At 54.0% G+C, this 18347-nt stretch overlaps 1 protein-coding gene across 3 annotated transcripts in view; it reads left to right on the forward strand.

The window, feature by feature from the left end:
• Positions 1 to 10106: 10106 nt before the first annotated feature.
• The window catches only part of SSBP3 (single stranded DNA binding protein 3), a 161584-nt gene continuing 153343 nt past the window's right edge, over positions 10107 to 18347 (forward strand). For 2 of the 3 annotated variants that reach the window (XM_026498029.4, XM_026498031.4), the window contains exons 1-4: positions 10110 to 10254; positions 11227 to 11299; positions 11523 to 11584; positions 14256 to 14340. In XM_026498029.4, the coding sequence (XP_026353814.1) occupies positions 10199 to 10254; positions 11227 to 11299; positions 11523 to 11584; positions 14256 to 14340 (276 nt within the window). In that variant the 5' untranslated portion in view covers positions 10110 to 10198. Of the gene's footprint in view, positions 10255 to 11226; positions 11300 to 11522; positions 11585 to 14255; positions 14341 to 18347 lie in introns of all 3 variants that reach the window. The other variant, XM_026498030.4, reaches the window with a different exon arrangement.

Here is an 18347-nt window from a genome sequence, read left to right on the forward strand (position 1 = left end):
TGGGATCACGCCCTGAGCCAAAGGCAGACGCTTAACGACTCAGCCACGCAGGTGCACCTGGAGAGAGAGAATCTTAAGCAGAAGATAGCATGGAGCCCAACTTGGGGCTTGATCTCATGACCCTGAAATCACAACTTGAGCCAAAATCAAGAGTCAGACGCTTAACTGACTGAGCCACCCGGGCACCCCCACCATGAGTGTCTTGAGGGCACAGGCTGTCTCCTCCCCTCTGTGCTCCCTGAGGGTAGTGAAGGTGGCCCTCCAACTGTGTTGAGCCCCTTCCCTTCCCACGTTCTCAGGGACGTCATGGTAACGTTGTCCTCTGGCTCCGTCCGGTACCTTTGGCCTCACCCTCTCTGTTCACTCCTTCTAGTCGGCATTGATACGGCATCTAGTCTCTCTTGTCTTCAACCAAGCACAGCAACGTTCCTTACCCCGGCATGCTGGCCTGTCTCTTATCCCTTTCACAGCCCAGCCTCTAGAGAGAATTGTCTGCACCTGCTGTCTCTGTCTGTCTCCCCTCCCATGCCGCCACCGCTGTGATGTGGCTTCTGCCCAGATTGTTCCCTGAAAACTGCCCTCAGCAGCCAGCCAGCCTCTGCAGAGCTCTCTGCTCCTTGACCACTCTCCGAGAGTCAACATTTGCCTTGAAGCACTGTCTTCCCTAGGCACCCCCTCCCCAGATCTCCTCCTCACTGACCCCCGGGACAAGGCCTCCTCCGTCACCTTCATCAGCTCCTCCTCCTCCATCAGGCCTGCTGGTGCTCCTCAGAGCTCCGTCTCCAGCTTCTTGAGAGTACTCATCCATTCCCGTTACTGTCCTAGGAAGGCCACCTCCTCCCGGCCACCTTCTCTGACCCCTGGACCAGCATAACACCCATGCGCTACGCCCACAGGGGCCTGTATCCTCCACTGTGACACTTGTCACGTTCTATCATAAGTACTGGCAGAGTCGTCCGCTTCCCCCATCAGGCTGCACACTCCCAAGGAGCACGTCCAACCCCCGCGCTCAGGACCCTGCTGAGCAGCAAGCTGCAAGGGAGGCAGAGGCCAGATTATAAAGGAGCTTGAACTTTTTTGCTGAGGACCTTGGGCTTCCTCTTGGCTGAGAAGGAGGGCCACTGAAGAGTTTTGAGCAAAAGCATGTCACGTCTGTGCCTTGAGCACATCTCTCTTGCTGGCCAGGAGAGGGTGGAGTGTTGGGGGAGAGTCTGCAGGCGGAGGGCTCAGTTGGGGGTTGTGTAATAATCCAGGGCTGGATCACAGTGACGAGAGTGGGGGTAGTGAGTGGGCAGAACGTGGGATGCCTGTGGGTCACCTGGCTGGCTCAGTCGGCAGAGCACGTGACTCTTGATCCTAGGGTTGTAATTCGAGCTCTACGTTGGGTGTAGAGATTACTTAAAAATAAAATCTTAAAAAAAAGAAAAGAAAAGAAAAACATGGAATGCTTACTAGATCTAGCTGACCAACCCAGGTGCTGGCAGAGAGGGCGGAGGGGAGGGAAGGAAAGCAGCAGGGACCCACTCTTAAGTCTCTGGCCCAGGTAATTGGCTACGTGTGGGTGCCCTGCGCAGAGACGGGACTGAGTAGGAACTGGATAGGAAGAAATAATGAGTCCAGTTCTGGACACAGGCACTTTGAATCACCCGAGGGACATCCAGGTGGGAATGCCTTTTAACTAAACAGATGGCGGGGGAGGGCTGGTACTAAGAAAAAAATCTGGGATTTTTTTCATCATGGAGGTTCAGGTGTGGTCAATGCCATGGGTATGGCTGAACTTGCCCAGAGCAAAAGTGAAGGTCAAGGACAGAGCCTGAGAGAAGCTCATTCACAGTAGCTGGTGTGGCAAATATCCACCTCGTTTTCTGTGGGAGGCATACACCGCCCTGCCCCGCTGCTGCTGGGTCGGCATGTGACTTGCATGGATTGGCTTGGCATCTTGTTCTCCTTTCACCCACTCTGCAGAAACATGCTGGGCAGCCTCTGCCCTCTAGCCTGGGCCCCAGCAAGGGGGGCCCATGATCAGACTGGAACAGAGCCGCCCAGACCGACTGCAGACCTGTGAGTGAGAAATAAATGGCTTTCATAATAAGCCACTGAGATTTTGGGGCTGTTTGTTATGTAACATTGTATCAGCAATAGCTCGCCCAATATAATTTCAAGAGGAGGCTGGAGAATAAGAACCCTTCCTCGGATAACAGGAAGAACAGTTGGAGGGGAAGGAAGGAAATCGGGAGAGAGTGGGAAGAGGGTTTCAGAAGCATCCTGACCTCTGATGCTCTGAGGTGGGGGGGGGGGGTTTGCACCATTTGCACCATGCCCGCTTGTCTTCTTCTTTCCCACAGGTATGTCTGGGTCACCTCAGCTGCCTCGCGGGCTTGAATCTGAATTCCAGGTGTTGATGACTCTGCAGGCTCCATCTTCAGGGCAGACGCCACTCCGGAGCTCCAGACTCTGGCCTACCTGTCCCTGAATCCCTCCATCTGGACATCCAATGGGCTTTTCCAACTCAGCACGTCCAAGACTGACCTTCTCATGCTTGCCCCCCACAGACCTGCTTCCCTTCCTGGGCCCCCTGACTGGCAGGCCCTCATCCACGCCAGAAACCTGGGAGTCAGCTTTCACACCTTCGTATGCAGTCAGCGACCGAGCCCAGGAAACACTCTTCCCTCAGCTTCCCTCCACCGCACCTGCTGCAGCACCACTCACCACACCTGCTGCTGAGCCCCCCACTGCCCTCGGGGCTCCCCCGCCCAATGCTCTTCCTAAAGCACAAGGAGGTCATCCCTGGTGAAAGCCCTGCCTTCAGGACAAAGGCTAAACTTCTTAGCATGACAACCAAGGCCCTGAATGGTCCAGCTCAGTTGAATAAATGCATGAATTTGCCTGACACGTATTCCACACCTGCCCAGCAGCTCCCCGCTCAAACCTCAGTTTAGACCTGGTCTGGTCCCGACAGCTTTCCCGATGGGTCGGCATGGGACTTGGGAGGGATGCTTGCAGGGATCGCCTTGGCATCCGGTGCTCCTTTCACCCACTCTGAAGAAACAGGCCGGGCAGCCTCTGTCCCACGTCTCCCGCACTGGACAAGCTTAAATGCCCCTCCCTCGTAGGTGCCCCTTTCAAAGCCCCATGACGCCCCATATTGGACCTCTCCTTGCCCTCCCTCATTGCTCTTAGCTCAGTCCCTTTTCTTTCTGGTTTTTATTGTGGTCAAATATACATCACACGAAACGTTACCATTTTAACCAGGTCTAAGTTACAGTTGAGTGGCCCTCAGTATATTCCCACTGTTGTGCGACCGTCACCACCATCGAGCCCAGAACTTCATGTTCCCAAACTGAAACTCTGTACCCATTTAGCCAGCAACTCGCGTTTCCCCTGCCTTGCCCAGCCCGTGGCAGGCGCTGCTGCCGTCTCCGCCTCCGTGAACTTCAGGGCTCTAGGTGCGTCGTGCCGGCGGACTCACGCAGTATGTGTCCTTTCGTGTCTGCTCATCTCACTTGACAGCATGTCCTCCAGGTTCATCTACGTTGTCGCCTGTGTTAGAATTTCCTTCCTTCTTCAAGGCTGAGTAGCATTCCGTTTATGCATACATCACAGTTTGTCCGTTCCTCTGGGCCGGGTCTGCGTTATGGCTCCTGTGACTAGTGCCGCTACGATCACTGGTGTACAGATATCTGTTTGAGTCCCTGCTTTCAATTATGTGGGGTGTGTTCCTAGAGGCGGAATCGCTGGATCGTAAGGCAACTCTCTGTTTTGTGTTTTGAAGAGCCTCCCTCCTGATTTCCGGTGTGGCCGCAGCAGCGTACTTCCCACCAACAGTGCACGAGGGGTCCCCTTTCTCCACATCCTCCAACACTCCATGTTTTCTTTCTTTCTTTCTTTCTTTCTTTCTTTCTTTTTTTCTTTCTCTTTTCTTTTTTTTGCTATAATACCTATTATAAGGAGTGTGAAAGTGGTCAGCCCACTTGTGACTCCAGCCATTGCTACAGTAACCGGCTTCCCGAAACGTTACCTGACAGCACCTCACCTCCTGTGTGGATGAGCTCTAGTTCTCTGCTCTGGGTTTCTCCGATGCCACAATGCCACAGCAAGGGACATCTGCAGAACAGGGGTGGGGTCTGCTCCCGTCCCAAGGACTAGCTATCAATAACTCCACCTGGCAAGGCTCCTCCCTGCTGCAGACTTTCCTTCCCTACCCAGAACATTCTTCCTTTGTGTAGTTAGCTCTCCCGTATGCCTTTACAACTCCAATGTCACCTACACAGGGAAGCCCTCCCTGATCACTACTCCTTCCCCCACGGGATCAGACTCTGTTATTCGCTCTTATAGCATCCTCTGCTTGGCACAGTTTGTCATGACATATTCATCTGTGTGCTTCTTGAATTAACCCTTATCTTGCTCGCTGGGCCGTGAGCTCTGAACAGAAGGAGACTGGGACTGTCTTGTTCACCCAGCATTCTCGGCACCTACCAGGAGGCACAGCCTATACCAGATGTTCAGAAAATCTTCGTTAAAAAAATTATTTTATTCAACATTTAACATATTTTTATTGAGTACCTGTTCTAGAGGTAGGGATTAAACTCCCACAGAGCTTAAATTCTAACGAGGGAAAAAGGTAAGAAAAACAAATAAACATATACTATGTTAGTTGGTGACGGTTGCTAGGGAGAAAACTAGACCGGGATGAGGGGGGCAGGTGCCATTCCATAGAGGTTCATTAGGGAGGGCTCTGGCCATGTGCAGATCAGGGACCTGGAGGAAGTGAGCCATGTCTGGGGGGAGGTGTTCCAGGCAGAGGGAATGGCGTGGATAAAGATGCAGCGGGCGAGTGCACATAGAGACGTGCTGGCCCAAGGCCAGCGGAGGATGCAAGGGGGAGCTGCCAGGGGGACACTGCGGAAGGCTTCATGGTGGGTGGCATGGGAATGAACTCATGGCCAAGACGTCCTAGAGAGGAGGTGGGGGAGGTGCGGCAGGAACCCAGGAAGGACCCCAGCATCGGCTTCCCCTCCCCGCCTACCCTTGGCAGGACCTCGCCTTGTATTTCTTATACTTTTCAGCATCCCTGGCTCAGCGCCCAGCGCTTAGTAGGTGCTTTCTAGATAGAACGAAATCCATTCAAGAAAATGCCTAAAACCGTTTTGCTCTGACAAGGTGTCTCAGCACAGGTGTGTGTCCTGTCGAAGACATTTCAAAACACATTTGATTTTAAACTTAAATTCACTTCCTTCTTTCTTAGCACCTCTCCTTTTGCCGGCTCTGCTGTGCTAATAACATCAGGAGCAATCATCTTTTTCAATTTACAGACTGTTTCTCCAATTACTATCTCTTCGGAGCCTCCAAACAGCCTTCAAAGCACTGACTCTCCACTGTCCAGAGGCGATCGGAAACGCGGGCTTGGCCAGCACCGACTGGCAGCCCAGCGGGCGAGTCCCCGCAATTCCTGCAGGCTGTCCTCCTGCCTGCCCTGGACATGGACAGTGAGGTCCTCCTTTCCCAGACAGTCTGTCCAACATCCACCAGAAAGGCCTAGATGCTGGATTTCATACCCCCTCATGGAGGCACCTGATCCCCTTGGGGAAATGTCAGCTAAGACCGGGGCCGACCGGCCTGGGCCGGAGCCCCTCACCCCCTGGCAGAAGAGTCCCAGGTTTTGACCAGAGGTTCCTCCACTCAATTCCAGGACCTGCTGTGCTGGGGCAGGAGGGGGATGGGCTGCAGGCTCAGTGACCATTCACACAGCCGCCCCCCCCCCCCCCCGCCAGGGGAGCCCCATCCTTCCAGCAGCTGTGTGAGGGACTCTGAAAGAGAGCTTCTTGCCAGGGAGAGGTAGGGAGATCCCCTGGCATCCCTGGTCAGCACAACCTCCTGGGTTGAGCCCTCCGGCCTGAAGTCTTTTTCCTTTAACCGCCACCTTCTGGAGGCCTGGCCACTGCCAACCAGGATTTCTGGCCTCCAGTTTCTGGCAGCTGAGTGAAGGAGTGGCTACTCTAGCCCAAGCTTGGAGTCAACCTCTCCTTCTCCTCCTCTCCCACCTCATCTGCCTGTATCCTCCTCATTCTGGTCACTCAGTCATTTGACTCTTCCTTTACCACAGGTGCTGGGCACTGGAGGTCCACGGGTGAATGATGGCCATGCCCTGACCAGGAGGAACTCATGCTCCCATGAGGGAGATGCACATGTGTCCACATCTATGCAGTGTGGCCAAGGGCAATCTGTTGTGGTTTAGGGGGGTGGTCCCGGGGCTGCCAGGGGACACCTGGCCCAGTCTGGGAGCTCAGAGAAGGCTTCCTGGGAGGGCTTCCTGGTGGAGGTGCTACCTGTCCAGGCTGGATTTTACAATCAGTAGGAGTCTGTCACAGAAAGAGGCTTTGGACAGAGGATTTCCCAACAGCATAAGGTCTATGGAGTAAGGATTTTTGTTTGGTTTATTACCTAGTACCTGGAACAATGCTTGGTATAGTAGATTCTCAATGGACATGTGCTCAAAGAAAGAAGGAAAGGAAGAGAGGGAGGGTTAGAGAAAGGGAGGAGGAAAGAATGAACGAGTCTAGGGTGGATATACGAGCAATGACCCGGTACATTCTGAGGACCCAAAGTGCAGTAGTTCCTGGTGGTTTAGGTGGGTGGGGCTGGGAGAGGGGCCTTTTCTCATCCCATTGTTGGTGGTGTCTCTTCTCTCCCCTCTGGGCCCAGAGCTACTTTGAGGATGAAACCATTCTTCCCTCTCGTGGTTCCCTAGCCCCTGGTACGTACACCAGTGTTGACGTACACACAGGAATCGAACCTGTGCTGGGTGGTGAGACACACAGATGACTCAGAGTTAGTTCCTCTCCCTGCCAGGTCTGGCGGAGCAGACAGACAGTAAACAACGGGCTACAACAATAGGCAGAATGAATGGAGAACCACTGTGGAAGTTTAAGCCAAATGAGACCAAGCAGAGGGAAGGATGAGTTTTGCTCCAAGAGCGAAAAGCAAAGAAGTTTTGGAGAAGATGGAATAGAAGGGGATGTTAGCCCTAAGGAATGGTCAAAAGGGAATGTTGGGGCGGGAGGCATTCCAGGTAGAGATACCAGGCCCAAAGATGTGATCTGGGGAAGGGGGAGCTGGGGAATTCAGTGGGAAAGGTAGGCTGAGGTTTAGAATGCTGTTCTTGGGTGTTTGGACTGGCTTCTGATCTGACTGCATCTTGGATCACTGTGTGCACACCTGGTTGGGGCTGCTGAGTGGTCCTGCTTCCCGGGAGCCTGTCAACTCCCTTCTCTCCAGCAGGCTGGGGGGCTCCCTGCTGTCTCTCTCTGGGTCCTCTCACTGTCTCTTTTCGCTTCACTAAGAATCTACTGACATGGGGCATCATTCTGTGTCAGGCCCTAGCAGAGGGCAGACCACAAGGACAGAGTGCCTGGTACAGGTTCCCTGAACACCACTCCTCTTCTTGTGCCACATATGCTCCCGAAGAAGGTGTTAGTCCATTTCTTGGTGGGAGGGCTGGGGAGGTGGGGGGGGGGTGGAGAAAGAAAACTATAGAAGGGAAATCAGCGTCATAGAACATCAGATTCTCAAGAGATATTAAAGACCTTCTAACCCTCCTTTCCCATTTGACAGATAAGGAAAATGATGGCCAAACAGATAGGTTTGCGCTGCAGCCCTGGTGCTGATAGGTCATGGCCAACTTGGTAGACACTGCCATAGTAGAGCCAGAGAAGGGCATTGTTTTCCTTTAGCCAGGACCCGACCGATACTCATAATTTGTGGGCCTTGCAGACCCAAGATGAGTCAGGCTTCTTGTGAGTCAGTCTGTTGACAAGCCATCCTTGGCCATTCCTAGCCCATCAAAAATAGAAGTCCAGGGGAAGGGGATGAACAGGCCAATTTAATTAGTGTGGGCTCTAAGGTACCTTAAGTTAGCCCTATTAAATTAAACCGCCTAGGGGAAAAAATAACTGTAATTATTTCCTTCTCTCCCCTATCGTTGTATTTCAACTCGCTCCCAACCTCCATGCTTCTCTCATTCACAAAACAACCTTTAAACTAAGGGCAGGCATAGACAACCATGGACTAGGGTTCAGTATTTCCCTTTTTCTGTCCCCTTCCCCTGCGATCTCTAGGTCCCAGCAGAGAACAGAGTGCGTCCAGAAGCATCCGTAGGGCCTGGCTGTATTCTAATTTAGGGAGGCTGTTACACTGAGTAGAACATTCTTCCAAAAATGCACCGAGTCTCTTTCCTGAACCAATGCAGATCGGTTTGCTGCGGGGCATTTCTTTTAAAAGCCCCTTTTCTCTTTTCAACAGATCAAAATAAGCAAACTTTAATGGTAGGGAATTATTCTTTATTTTGTTTAAATTTAGTTCTGAGTTTTCCTACTTGAAACGTGTTTTCCCCAGGACACTGACCTATCCTTTAATTGTTTGGTGCGAGGCATGTTAGGGGGAGGGGCGTTACTTGTTTATTGGAACAGCGCAGTTAAAAAAAAAAAAATCAACCTAGGCTAACAGTTTCAAGGCTCCCCTAAAGATGTATCCAAACCGGCAGCCAATCAGCGCTTACACAGCTTTTTCTGCTTGACTCTTTTAAAGAGACAGTGCCGACAGTGTTTTATCACATTTAAAGAGAACCGCACTCTAAAAGCAGTCTGAAAATGGGGGAGTCTTCCCCTATTTCGCTGGTTTCTGGTCTAATAAGGGAGTCAGAGTGTGTACTCGGGGTTCTCAGCGTGGGCAGAGAGGAGTCAGCATCAAATAGCTGGGTCACTCTGCCAGCCCCCCTCATTTCCCATTGTACACCTGGGTCACTGACAATGGAAGCCTCCCCTCCCCCCAACCCTCTCATCCCCCCCCACTCCCCAATTTAGGTCCATTTATTTGAAGTTTGCAGATTTCTATGGCGCGCATTCCACGTTGCGGGACACCCAGGTGACGCCCCCGTACCCCGGAACGGCACAGTCTCCTGTGGAGAAGCCAAGGGGCTAACTTGCCAGGGCTACCAGACCTTAGAAATTTGGGAGCACTCTCCCTTCTCTTAGCACAAGTCCCCCGTCCCCTCCCCCAGGCTCCCCAAAGCACGCCAAGGACCTTTTTCGCGCGGCTCCACTTTGGGGCTTTCCAAAGTATTTTAATGATGTAGTAAAGGAGCAGTCGCGCGCCTCGGCGCCGGCTCGAGCCGCCCAGCTCGCAGCGTGGAGCCCCGGGCCCGGCGCTTGGAAGGCGGACTGGGCAAGAGGGAGGGCCGGGGGCGGGGCGGCTGGGGAGCGGACTGGAGTCTGGGGAGGGGGTCGGGGTCGGAGACCAGGGGGGGAGGGCGGCCGAGGGGGAGGGGGAGATAAGGGCTGGGCCGGCTTGGGCCGGGCGGGGAAGGTGAGGGGCAGATAAGGGAGAGGGACGCGGCGGGAGGGAGCCGGCGGTTCTCCGCTTAGGGGTCCGCGCCCCCTCCCCTCCGACGCTGCCGCAGCGCCCCCCGCCCCCCCGGTGTCCCCGGCGCGAAGAGCGCCGGGCAAACCCCCTCGTCGCCGGGGCCGGGAGACCAGAGCTTCCCCCAGCCCGACTCGAGTCCCCTCCCCACATCTACAGAAAAGAGAGGCGCGCGCCCCCGGGCACCCCCGGCTCGGCCGCGGGAGCAGGGGCAGCGGCTCGGTGGAGGCGGCCGCAGCGGGGACTGCCGCGGCCGGGCGCTGACAGGGCGTCCCTCCCGGGCCGTCGGGCCCGCCCCCGCGCGCCGATTGGCCGAAGCGGCCATCAATCGCGGGACGTTGACGCCCGCCTCGCTTCCTCGCCCGGGTAGCCACGTTCGGTTGAGCTCCAAGTAGACCAGCGGCAGCGGCGGCGGCAGCGGTGCCGGAGGCGCAGAGGGCGGCGCAGGCGGAGCCGGGCGGGCGGGCGCGCGAGCGAGCCAGCGGGCGGCCGGGCCGGCGGGCGAACGGCGGCGGCGGCGGCAGCGGCACCCCAGGCCGAGCCGGCGCGGGAGGAGTTCCAGGGCGATGGGGCCGCGGCCGGGGCTGACGCTTTGACAGCTGGAAAGAGCGCGGAGCCAGCGCCTGGGGGGGAGGGAGGGGAGCGCGGCGAGGAGAGCGCGAGCGGGCAAGCGAGCGAGGCCGGGGAGGGGGCCGGGAGCGAAGGGGCAGCTCGGGAGCAGCCGGAGCGGTAGCGGCGGCGGCGGCGGCGGCGGCGAGGCTCGGCGCCCTCTTCTCTGCAAACCATGTTTGCCAAAGGCAAAGGCTCGGCGGTGCCCTCGGACGGGCAGGCTCGGGAAAAGTAAGCCCTATTTTCCAAGTGGCGGCCGCGCCGTCTCCGGGCTGCGGGAGGGCGGTGGGAGGCAGGTGGGCGGGCGGGGGTTGCTGCGCCCCGGGTCGGGCGCCGCCTGCCTGGCCCCTTCCCCGAGGCCGCGGCGGGCGGCGTGGGAGAGCCCATTGTTGGGAGGCGGCGGAGGCCGGGGCGTCGGGGGGCGCCGCCGGGGGAGGGGGCACCTGGTGGCCGCGGGGCGTGCCGGGCGCGGGGGCCCGCGGAGAGGGGTGGGCGAGGTCCCGAGCGCTAGCTTGGGCGCCCGCCGCGACGGCCGCACTTTGCCCCGCGGGCGCGGGCAGGGGGCGCGTGGCTCCAGCAGCCCCGAAGGCTCCTTTTGTCCGCCGGCGGCGTGAGGAGTGCGTGCCGGGGGCTTTGTTCGGCCGGGAGCGCTCTCCCTTGCTTGCCCTCGGCCTCGCCACCCGCCCCGCGCCCTCCCGGGCGCCGCGCTGGGCAGGGACGGCGGCGCCGGCTTGGCCCTGGGCTTGGGGGACAGTTGCTTGAGGGGGAGCTGGTGAGGGTGGCGCTTTGCTGCCCTCTCCAGAGCGCGCTGAGCACCCCGGAGTCCAGGACTGAGTCTCCCCGGACCCTCAGAGCTGGAGAGAGGGTGGCAACGAGTGGGTCGGGAAAAGGAGGGAGGCTCTGTGGTCGGGAGGTTTGCGAGTTTGAGAGACCTAGGTTGGTTTGGCCCCGATGCCAGTTGGAAGTTCAAGTTTGGGGGCTGCTCTCCAGCTCTCACGGCTCGAGGCAACGCGTCCCCTGGTACCCACCCCCTGACTGCTTCCACCCGCGGCCCCGAGGCAGGGCCGAGCTAGCTGCTCACCTCTGGTTGGGGCCACAATGGGACAGCGCAGACAGGGCTGGAAGCCTGCTGGCAAGGTCCAGAAGCGAGCGCCCCGTGTGATCTGACGCCCTCTCTTTCTGTGCCCCTTGCCCACTTTCCAGGTTAGCTTTATACGTCTACGAATATTTACTGCACGTAGGAGCACAGAAATCTGCACAGACCTTCTTGTCGGAGGTGAGTGGAACTCCCCCCCCCATCATCCAATTTCTTGACACCCCCTCTTCCCCACTATTCTTAGAGCCTTTGTTTTCAGGAGCAGCCACTGTGGCCACCATTTTGAATTTTTATCACCTTTTGGCATTTATTGTTAGTTGGTCTTCACAGCTTTTTGGCTCCGGGAAGCCCCCAGCCCACCCTTCTCTGCTCCTCTAAGCGGTCTCTGCTCTCTGCTTTCCAGATTCGATGGGAAAAAAACATCACGTTGGGAGAACCGCCTGGGTTTTTGCACTCGTGGTGGTGGTAAGTTTGTGTGGTAGTTTTGTGTGTGTGTGTGTGTTTTGTTCTGAGACCTGGGTCTGGGTGAACAAAGACAGGAGGCCTGGAGCAGACCCCCATGCCTTAGCTCTCAGGCTTGGCACAGAACAGGGCACCCCTGGGCACTCAGACCAGGGCCGGTGAAGGAGGAAAAGGACAGGAGAGGCTGGTACCTGAAGTTTTTGCCTTCTTTTTCCCCTCTTATTGAGAACCTACTAAATCGTGCCCAGTGTTTGTATAGAAACTCCTTTACTTTTTTATCTCTCTTTGGGGCATCAGGCTGGGGCTTGAAAAAACCTTGAAGGATTTTTGTCAATTCTGCATGCTGCTTTAATTAGAGGGAGTGGGGGTGGGGTAGGGTGGAGAGGATACCAGGTCTGTTTTACAACTGGCCTGTCCCTTCCTTTTTTTTCTGTGAGTTCAAAACCTTGAGAGAGCAACTCTACTGGGGCCTTTTCCAGGCACCCTGAGAAAAAGCAAGAAGGGGCTGCCACTTCCTTTAAAGATACTGATTCAGACTGACTGGACCTTCCTCTCCTCTGTGGGCCCTCCCCCCCAACCCCTAGCATCCCTAAAACCACAAAGTTTCATTTTACCAAGAACCTTAACTGGTTGATGTTGACCTCACAGAAAGCTTGTAGTTGGTAGTTCGCGGCTCTCCCTTATTTGTGACCTTTTCCCTCCTTTATTTGGGTCCTGCTGGGGTGGGACCTCTCTAGGTCTAGTCTCCTGGTAGGTTTGCGTAAGAACGGAGGCTCAGGGTCAGCAGGAGTGAGTCGCTGTGAGTGGTGAGACCTGGATGTTTTGCGGGACCGATTGGTGGAGTCTTTGACGTCCTTTTGAAAAGGACAAGAAAGCAGAACGGCTTTTGATATTTTGGTGGAGTTCAGAAGGATCGAAGTGCCATGTCTTGGGGTCTTTGCGTGCGTTTACCTGTGCGGAGCAGGTTACTGTTCCGAGTCTCTTTGAAATGCGGGGGGATGAAGTGTCTGTTCTAACTTGCACAGAGAAAATGAGTTTGTAATTACTTCTGCCAGCCTTGGCACTGCAGTGCTGTGGCCTGAGGACTCGACCTGTAGGAGTGGGTGATAGGTTTTCTGGGCTTGTTTTTGGAGAGCAGTATGTGAGCGGGGTGGGTGCGTCTAACCATCATGGATTTTGCAGAAGCTCGGGTTTAGGAGTAGAAGTTAACTGAGAAGGGACTGGGGAGTTTGTAGTGTTAGAATCTTTAGTGTGTGGAGAGGTTAATCAAATGTGTGCAGCTTCAGGGGACAGAAAGGAATGTTTTTGAGCCTTCCTCTGCAGCTACTAGAAATCTCTGATTTTCTTGTTCTGTCCATAAGGCCCCCCCGCCCCGCCCCAGCCCATCTTCTCCAACCTTGTCTCGGCCCCAGGAATGTGGAGAGTCTGTTGTGCTGGACCTGAGCAGTGGTGGCTCTGAGTGTCTATCTGTGGTCTTGTTAGTTAGAAGTTGCTTCGTGCCATTCAACCCTGAGCAAATGACAGCTGAGGCTCTCCAGGTGGGAGGCAGCCGGGGCTCTGATTGGCTGAGTTGGTCAGGCCCTGGAATTGAGACACCTTGAGTGAGATGGCATGTCTGATGACCAGCAGAGCTAGCTGTTGGTGAGGGGGACGGGAGCATTAGACCAGGAGTCAGACTTCTGCTCTGGTGCCCATTTCCTTCAAGTGGGTTCCGAGCCCTGGGTCTTGGGCTCCTGACCTGGAGAGGGTTTCTAAGGCCCTATATTAATACCAAGGACTACCCCGTGTTTGTGTAAGGTTTTACTGGCTGACCGGTGACGTGTAGGTTTGTTCTCATGTAATACAAAGTGTTAGGGTGACTACGCCAAATCTTGGAGGTGGGTGAGGCAGAGATATCTCGCCATCCCCCTGCACGCTCCCCCTCCCCCTTTGCTGGATAGGTGGACAGGTGCCTCTCTGAGGAGGGCTACTTCAACAGGAAAGGACAGGATACTCGGGCTGTGACAACCTCTCCTTTGGCTAATTGATATGCATTCTTTGGGGGGGGGATGGTTCTTGCATAAGAATTCCTTGGAGGAAGGCCTGGCTGGGCCTGGGGGTGAGATGGGAGGTGGGGGTGTGGGCTCTGGGACTGAGAACCTGTAGGTTTCCTTTATTGCTAGTCACCCAGACCGCTCTGCCTATGAATCATAGTCCTGACTTTGACAATTTAACCTTTTTATGAAATGTAGCCATTTTGGTTGGGGAGGTGGTGGTAAAAGGAGCACAGATGAAGCAGGCCTGGATTCTTATCCGATTCCTACGTGTTCTGTCTGGGCACCCATGAATGGGTTGTACTAACTCATCCAAACTTCAGTTGTCCCTTGAATAGAGTAGGGATAGTCACCTACCTTATAATACCGCAGTAGTTACAAGCAGGGTCACGGGCGTGAGGCCTCCAGCACGCAGTAGGCGCCTGATCGATGAGAACTGACCCTAACCTAACCCTAACCGTACCCTACAAAGGTTTGGCTTGCCATTGTGTTTTCAAGCCCAAGTTTGGCCGACAAAGGCTGGAAATGTGGGATTGGAGCCTTTGGGAGACCACTTGCTGTTAGCCTGTACGTTGTACACTTGTCGTTGGTACGTGAGTAATAATTAGTAACCTGATCTTATTTTATTTTTTGACTTGCAGCGTATTTTGGGACCTTTACTGTGCAGCTCCTGAAAGGCGAGACACTTGTGAACATTCGAGTGAAGCAAAAGCCTTTCATGATTACGTGAGTAACAAATTTTTAATCTTGGCAATAATTACAGGGTTGGATAGCTCTAACTTCTTTAGTACCAGAGTCAAACACACAGCCAGTTGGCAGTGGTCTTTGTTTTCTCCTGGCCTTTCTTTTTGTTCTGCCCACCTCCCTGCTGCCCTTGCCCGTTCTAACTTGGGGAGCAGTGTTTCGTGATGTTGTTGTTATGCGGAGGAGTGAGATACCTATCTGGAGGATTAAATGGTGGTGTTCAGGGCTCAGCCGAGTGAGGTTGATGTTCAGAGTGGACAGTTAGCTGGGACGGGACCGAGCCTCCTTGGTGTTGGTTTAATTAAAAAATTGGCCACCACCACCGCCACAGAAAAAGCAAATACGAAACTTGTGTTTCGGAGCAGAAGGGGTGGTTGAATTGAGAGTTTGGTGAAGTGGACTCTTTCCTTACTTCCCAGGGAACAGTCTTTTCATTATGTTTTGTGTGTGTGTGTGTGTGTGTGTGTGTGTGTGCGCGTGTGTGCTTGGTTGGAGGGCTCATGTTGTGCCCCCTAAGACCGCGTATACTTTGACGTCCTTGGCTGGTCCATAATCTTGTGTTCAAAATGTTCTTGTGAGGATAGTTAATTTCATCACATCATAGCGCTTGCTACCCTATCATTCATCCTCTACCTGGATGAGTTTCCCAAGATTTATGAAATGCTTATAAGAGCGATGTCTGCCGCATATCCATCTCCCATGGCAGTCCCCCTCAAAAAAAAAATATTAGACTCCAAACATGGGTTGGAGTCAGAATTTATGATCAGATGAAACACGATCTGAGGGGGGGGTGGGAGATGGAAGGGGAAGTGTCTGCAGTTCTTCCCAGCCTCCTTCCAGGCTTTGCTTCCTGTTGGCCTTGTAGATGGTATGTGCGTGTGTGTGTGTATGTGTGTGAGTGAGTGTGAACGCGTGCGTACAGGCACATAAGATGTGGTTTATTTGGTCTTGCTCTTTTTCGTGAGGTGGGTAGGAATGGTCTCCAAGCTCTAGCGCATGGAAGTTGGTTTCTTGAATGTTGTCAGGGCTTACCCACTTAGCCAGGCCATTTGTGTCCCCTGCATCCAGAGGCGGGGACACACCTAGGACACCAGGAACTGGCCTAGGACACCAGAACCCATCTGGTTGAGTTTCACAAGTGGTCAAATCCCATTACCACGAATATCTTTATGGTGACAATTTCTCCTGTAATATGAGGAGTTAGAGACTCCGTGGGAGGCTCACTGGTTTTGAGACTATTCAACGGGATGAAATTTTGTTACAACTGAAAAGTTAATGCCCTTGGAACAGACAGCTGAGGAAATGGACCAGTGCTTGTGCCCTCTCCAGGGCTGAGAAAGAGAAGCTGGCGAATGGTACTTACGGTCTGGTAAACTTTCAGTAGTAAAAGGTGAGGTGACTGGTTCTCTTGTGATGTGGTTCTTCTGGGAAAATCCGTGGTGATGATCATAGGGTTTCCCGAGCTGGAGGTTGGGGGAGGAGGCCAGAAGGTACATTAGGCATATAAAAATAGTTGGTGAATTTGACCTTTCTACCTAGTAAAAATCTTCCTTTTTAAAAAAAAAAAAAAAGTACGGAGAGCCCATTCCTGTGTGGCCAGTCTTTGCTGTGCAAATGGTTTCGTTTTAGAGTTGGGAAGATAGGTGGATGTGCCTATTTCAAGTAAATCTCTTTATAGAGGATGTCTATGCTATTTTTTGCAAGCTATCAGAGAAGTTAAGAGTTTTTAGCTAAGTTCGGTGCCCTAGCGAAGGACGTAAGGTTGTGGCAATTTGTCGTTGGGTCTACCGTCTTGAAACAATGTGGGTGGCAGTGAAAGCTTGCATGGGTTTGCTTTCTATAATTTGTTAAGGAACGGCGGCGGAATTATGTGGCGAGGACTGAAATCGGCGTAGACACGTAGAAGACGGTAGCGAGCGTTGAAGTTACACTGATTGAGGCCGGGGGTCCATAGATTTGGGGGGTCAAAACCCTTTCTCCTCGATTGGAATCCACTTGGTGTCATTGGCTTGAGAGTGAAGCCGTGGGAGGGAGGGTTGGAGTGATGAGGGGCGACAGAGAGGGAACATCTGTATGGTGAAGGAGTTATGGGGTGGCATCGGGTTGCAGGGGTGACAGAGGAGCACCTGGTAAATGAAGAGAAATTTAAGAAAAGGAATCTTCTTTTCTCTTTGTCCTTCTCAGATCTTCATGTGTTCTCTCCATTCCCATGGCTGCCGTCTAGTTAGCTCTCATTCCTTCTTGCTAGAATTATTGTGGTTGTCTCTTGCCAGGCTCCCTTCCTCTTGTCTGGAATGCATGCCTCTCTTATCCATTCAAATCCTCTCCACCTTTTAACTTCTTTGTGGACTTCTATGATCGTTTTTAGCACACTCTGATCACTCCATCTCATTGTCTATGCAAACTATCTATACACAGCCTTTGTTGGTGGCTTTCCATGTGCTGGGCCCCTGGGCTGAGTGCTTTGGTTCAGTCTCTCATTTCAAGCGGCCAGTGGCCAGGTGAGAGGAGGAGTTGTTAACTCCATTTTGCAGATGAGAGAGCTGAGGCACAGGAAGGTTAATTCCCAGCTGAGCGGTAGAGTGAGAATGCAGACACAGGCCGACACTGACTCCGGACTCGCCGCTCCTGACGCTGCTGAGGCCCAGCCCCGCAGGTCCGTGGCAAGTGCCGTTTGTTTGGGTCTGTTCTGCCTAATTCCTCTTTTAGGCTTGTCTTTGAACCACAGCTTATTAATTTTTTCCATGCCAGAGACCATTCATTGACCTACAGAGCTACTCATCTCTGTAGCTCCCACAATACCTTGCACACAGTAGGCATGCGCGCTAATTGAATGAAGGGGCTAAGGAGCTATGGGTGAGAAAGAATAGGTAATTTGGAGTCACTGAGGAGCCTGGCCTAGAACCGCCATTGGAATATTGGAAGATGTTCTTTTGGTGATTTCACTTTTGCGGGGTGGTCTAGAGCCAGGCGATTCCAATGCTGGTAAACTAGTTACTTTACATCTTGTCAATAAGAGTGTCCAGTCATTGGCCTTCCCTTTGCCATTGAGGCGATTCAAAGATTCTCATGGTTTGGGGGGAAGTCTGCGCGGCCCAGGTACCCACCCAGGCCTTGGGGGTGGGGGGGAGTTGTGAGTATTAAGTGCTTTTGGGGCAGGGATGAGGGGGTGTGCCCGGCTGCTGTGGGGCTGGAAGGGTCTTTGGAAAGGACCTCCACTGGGAAGATCCTGGTCTCCGCTCTCTTAGGGGAAAAGATTTTGTGTTCCTGACAAGTTGTCTCCCCTTCCTGACAGTGGGGTCAGGGGTCAGGTGATCATAAAGGCTCCTCTCAGGTCAGGGCCAGGCTATAGGGCCTGGAATGAACCAGGTGACTCAGCGGGGAGGTGTTTTAAATTTTCTTTGAATTGGTGAGTTTTTATTTGAGTCGCAGTCTGTCCCCCCAGACACCTGGCAGGTTATTTGTAAGCTCGGGCACCCTGATGTTGACTACGTGTAACATGGAGTGTTCGGGCATTCAGTGCAGGAGTGGACTTTTCTGAGAAGTTGGTTTACCCTAAGTCCGAAGAGCCCCGACGCCCTGGGAGGAGGCTCCCGGGGACCTTGCTGTGGTTTCGGGGGCTCTTCTACTCCCACCAGAGCAGCACTTCTCAGGGCATCGGGAAAAGCTTGGAGTGCCGTTGGGTTCTCTTAGACCCTGTTGTCTGAGGTCTGGCCTTTTGTGGGTTGGACGCTCCCAGTGCAACCTGTGTCTCTCACTTTGGGCCACCTTCTCTGCTTGCCTCTCCCCCAGGGTCCATGTGGCTGGTAAAAAGAAGGATCTTTGGTGCCTTCTTGGCTACCAGCAGCCCTTTCCCTTTCTGTGGTAGCTAATCGTGTGTTTTCTTCTTGGTGGCAAGAAATGAGTGGAGTGGGCAAGACCCAGAGGCATGGCCTCTGAGCTGAAGGTGCTAGAGAGCCGAGGGGGCTCCGCACCGCTCACGTCGCTGC

The sequence above is a fragment of the Ursus arctos genome, unplaced genomic scaffold (assembly GCF_023065955.2).
Source record: "Ursus arctos isolate Adak ecotype North America unplaced genomic scaffold, UrsArc2.0 scaffold_12, whole genome shotgun sequence".
Classification (NCBI taxonomy): domain Eukaryota; kingdom Metazoa; phylum Chordata; class Mammalia; order Carnivora; family Ursidae; genus Ursus; species Ursus arctos.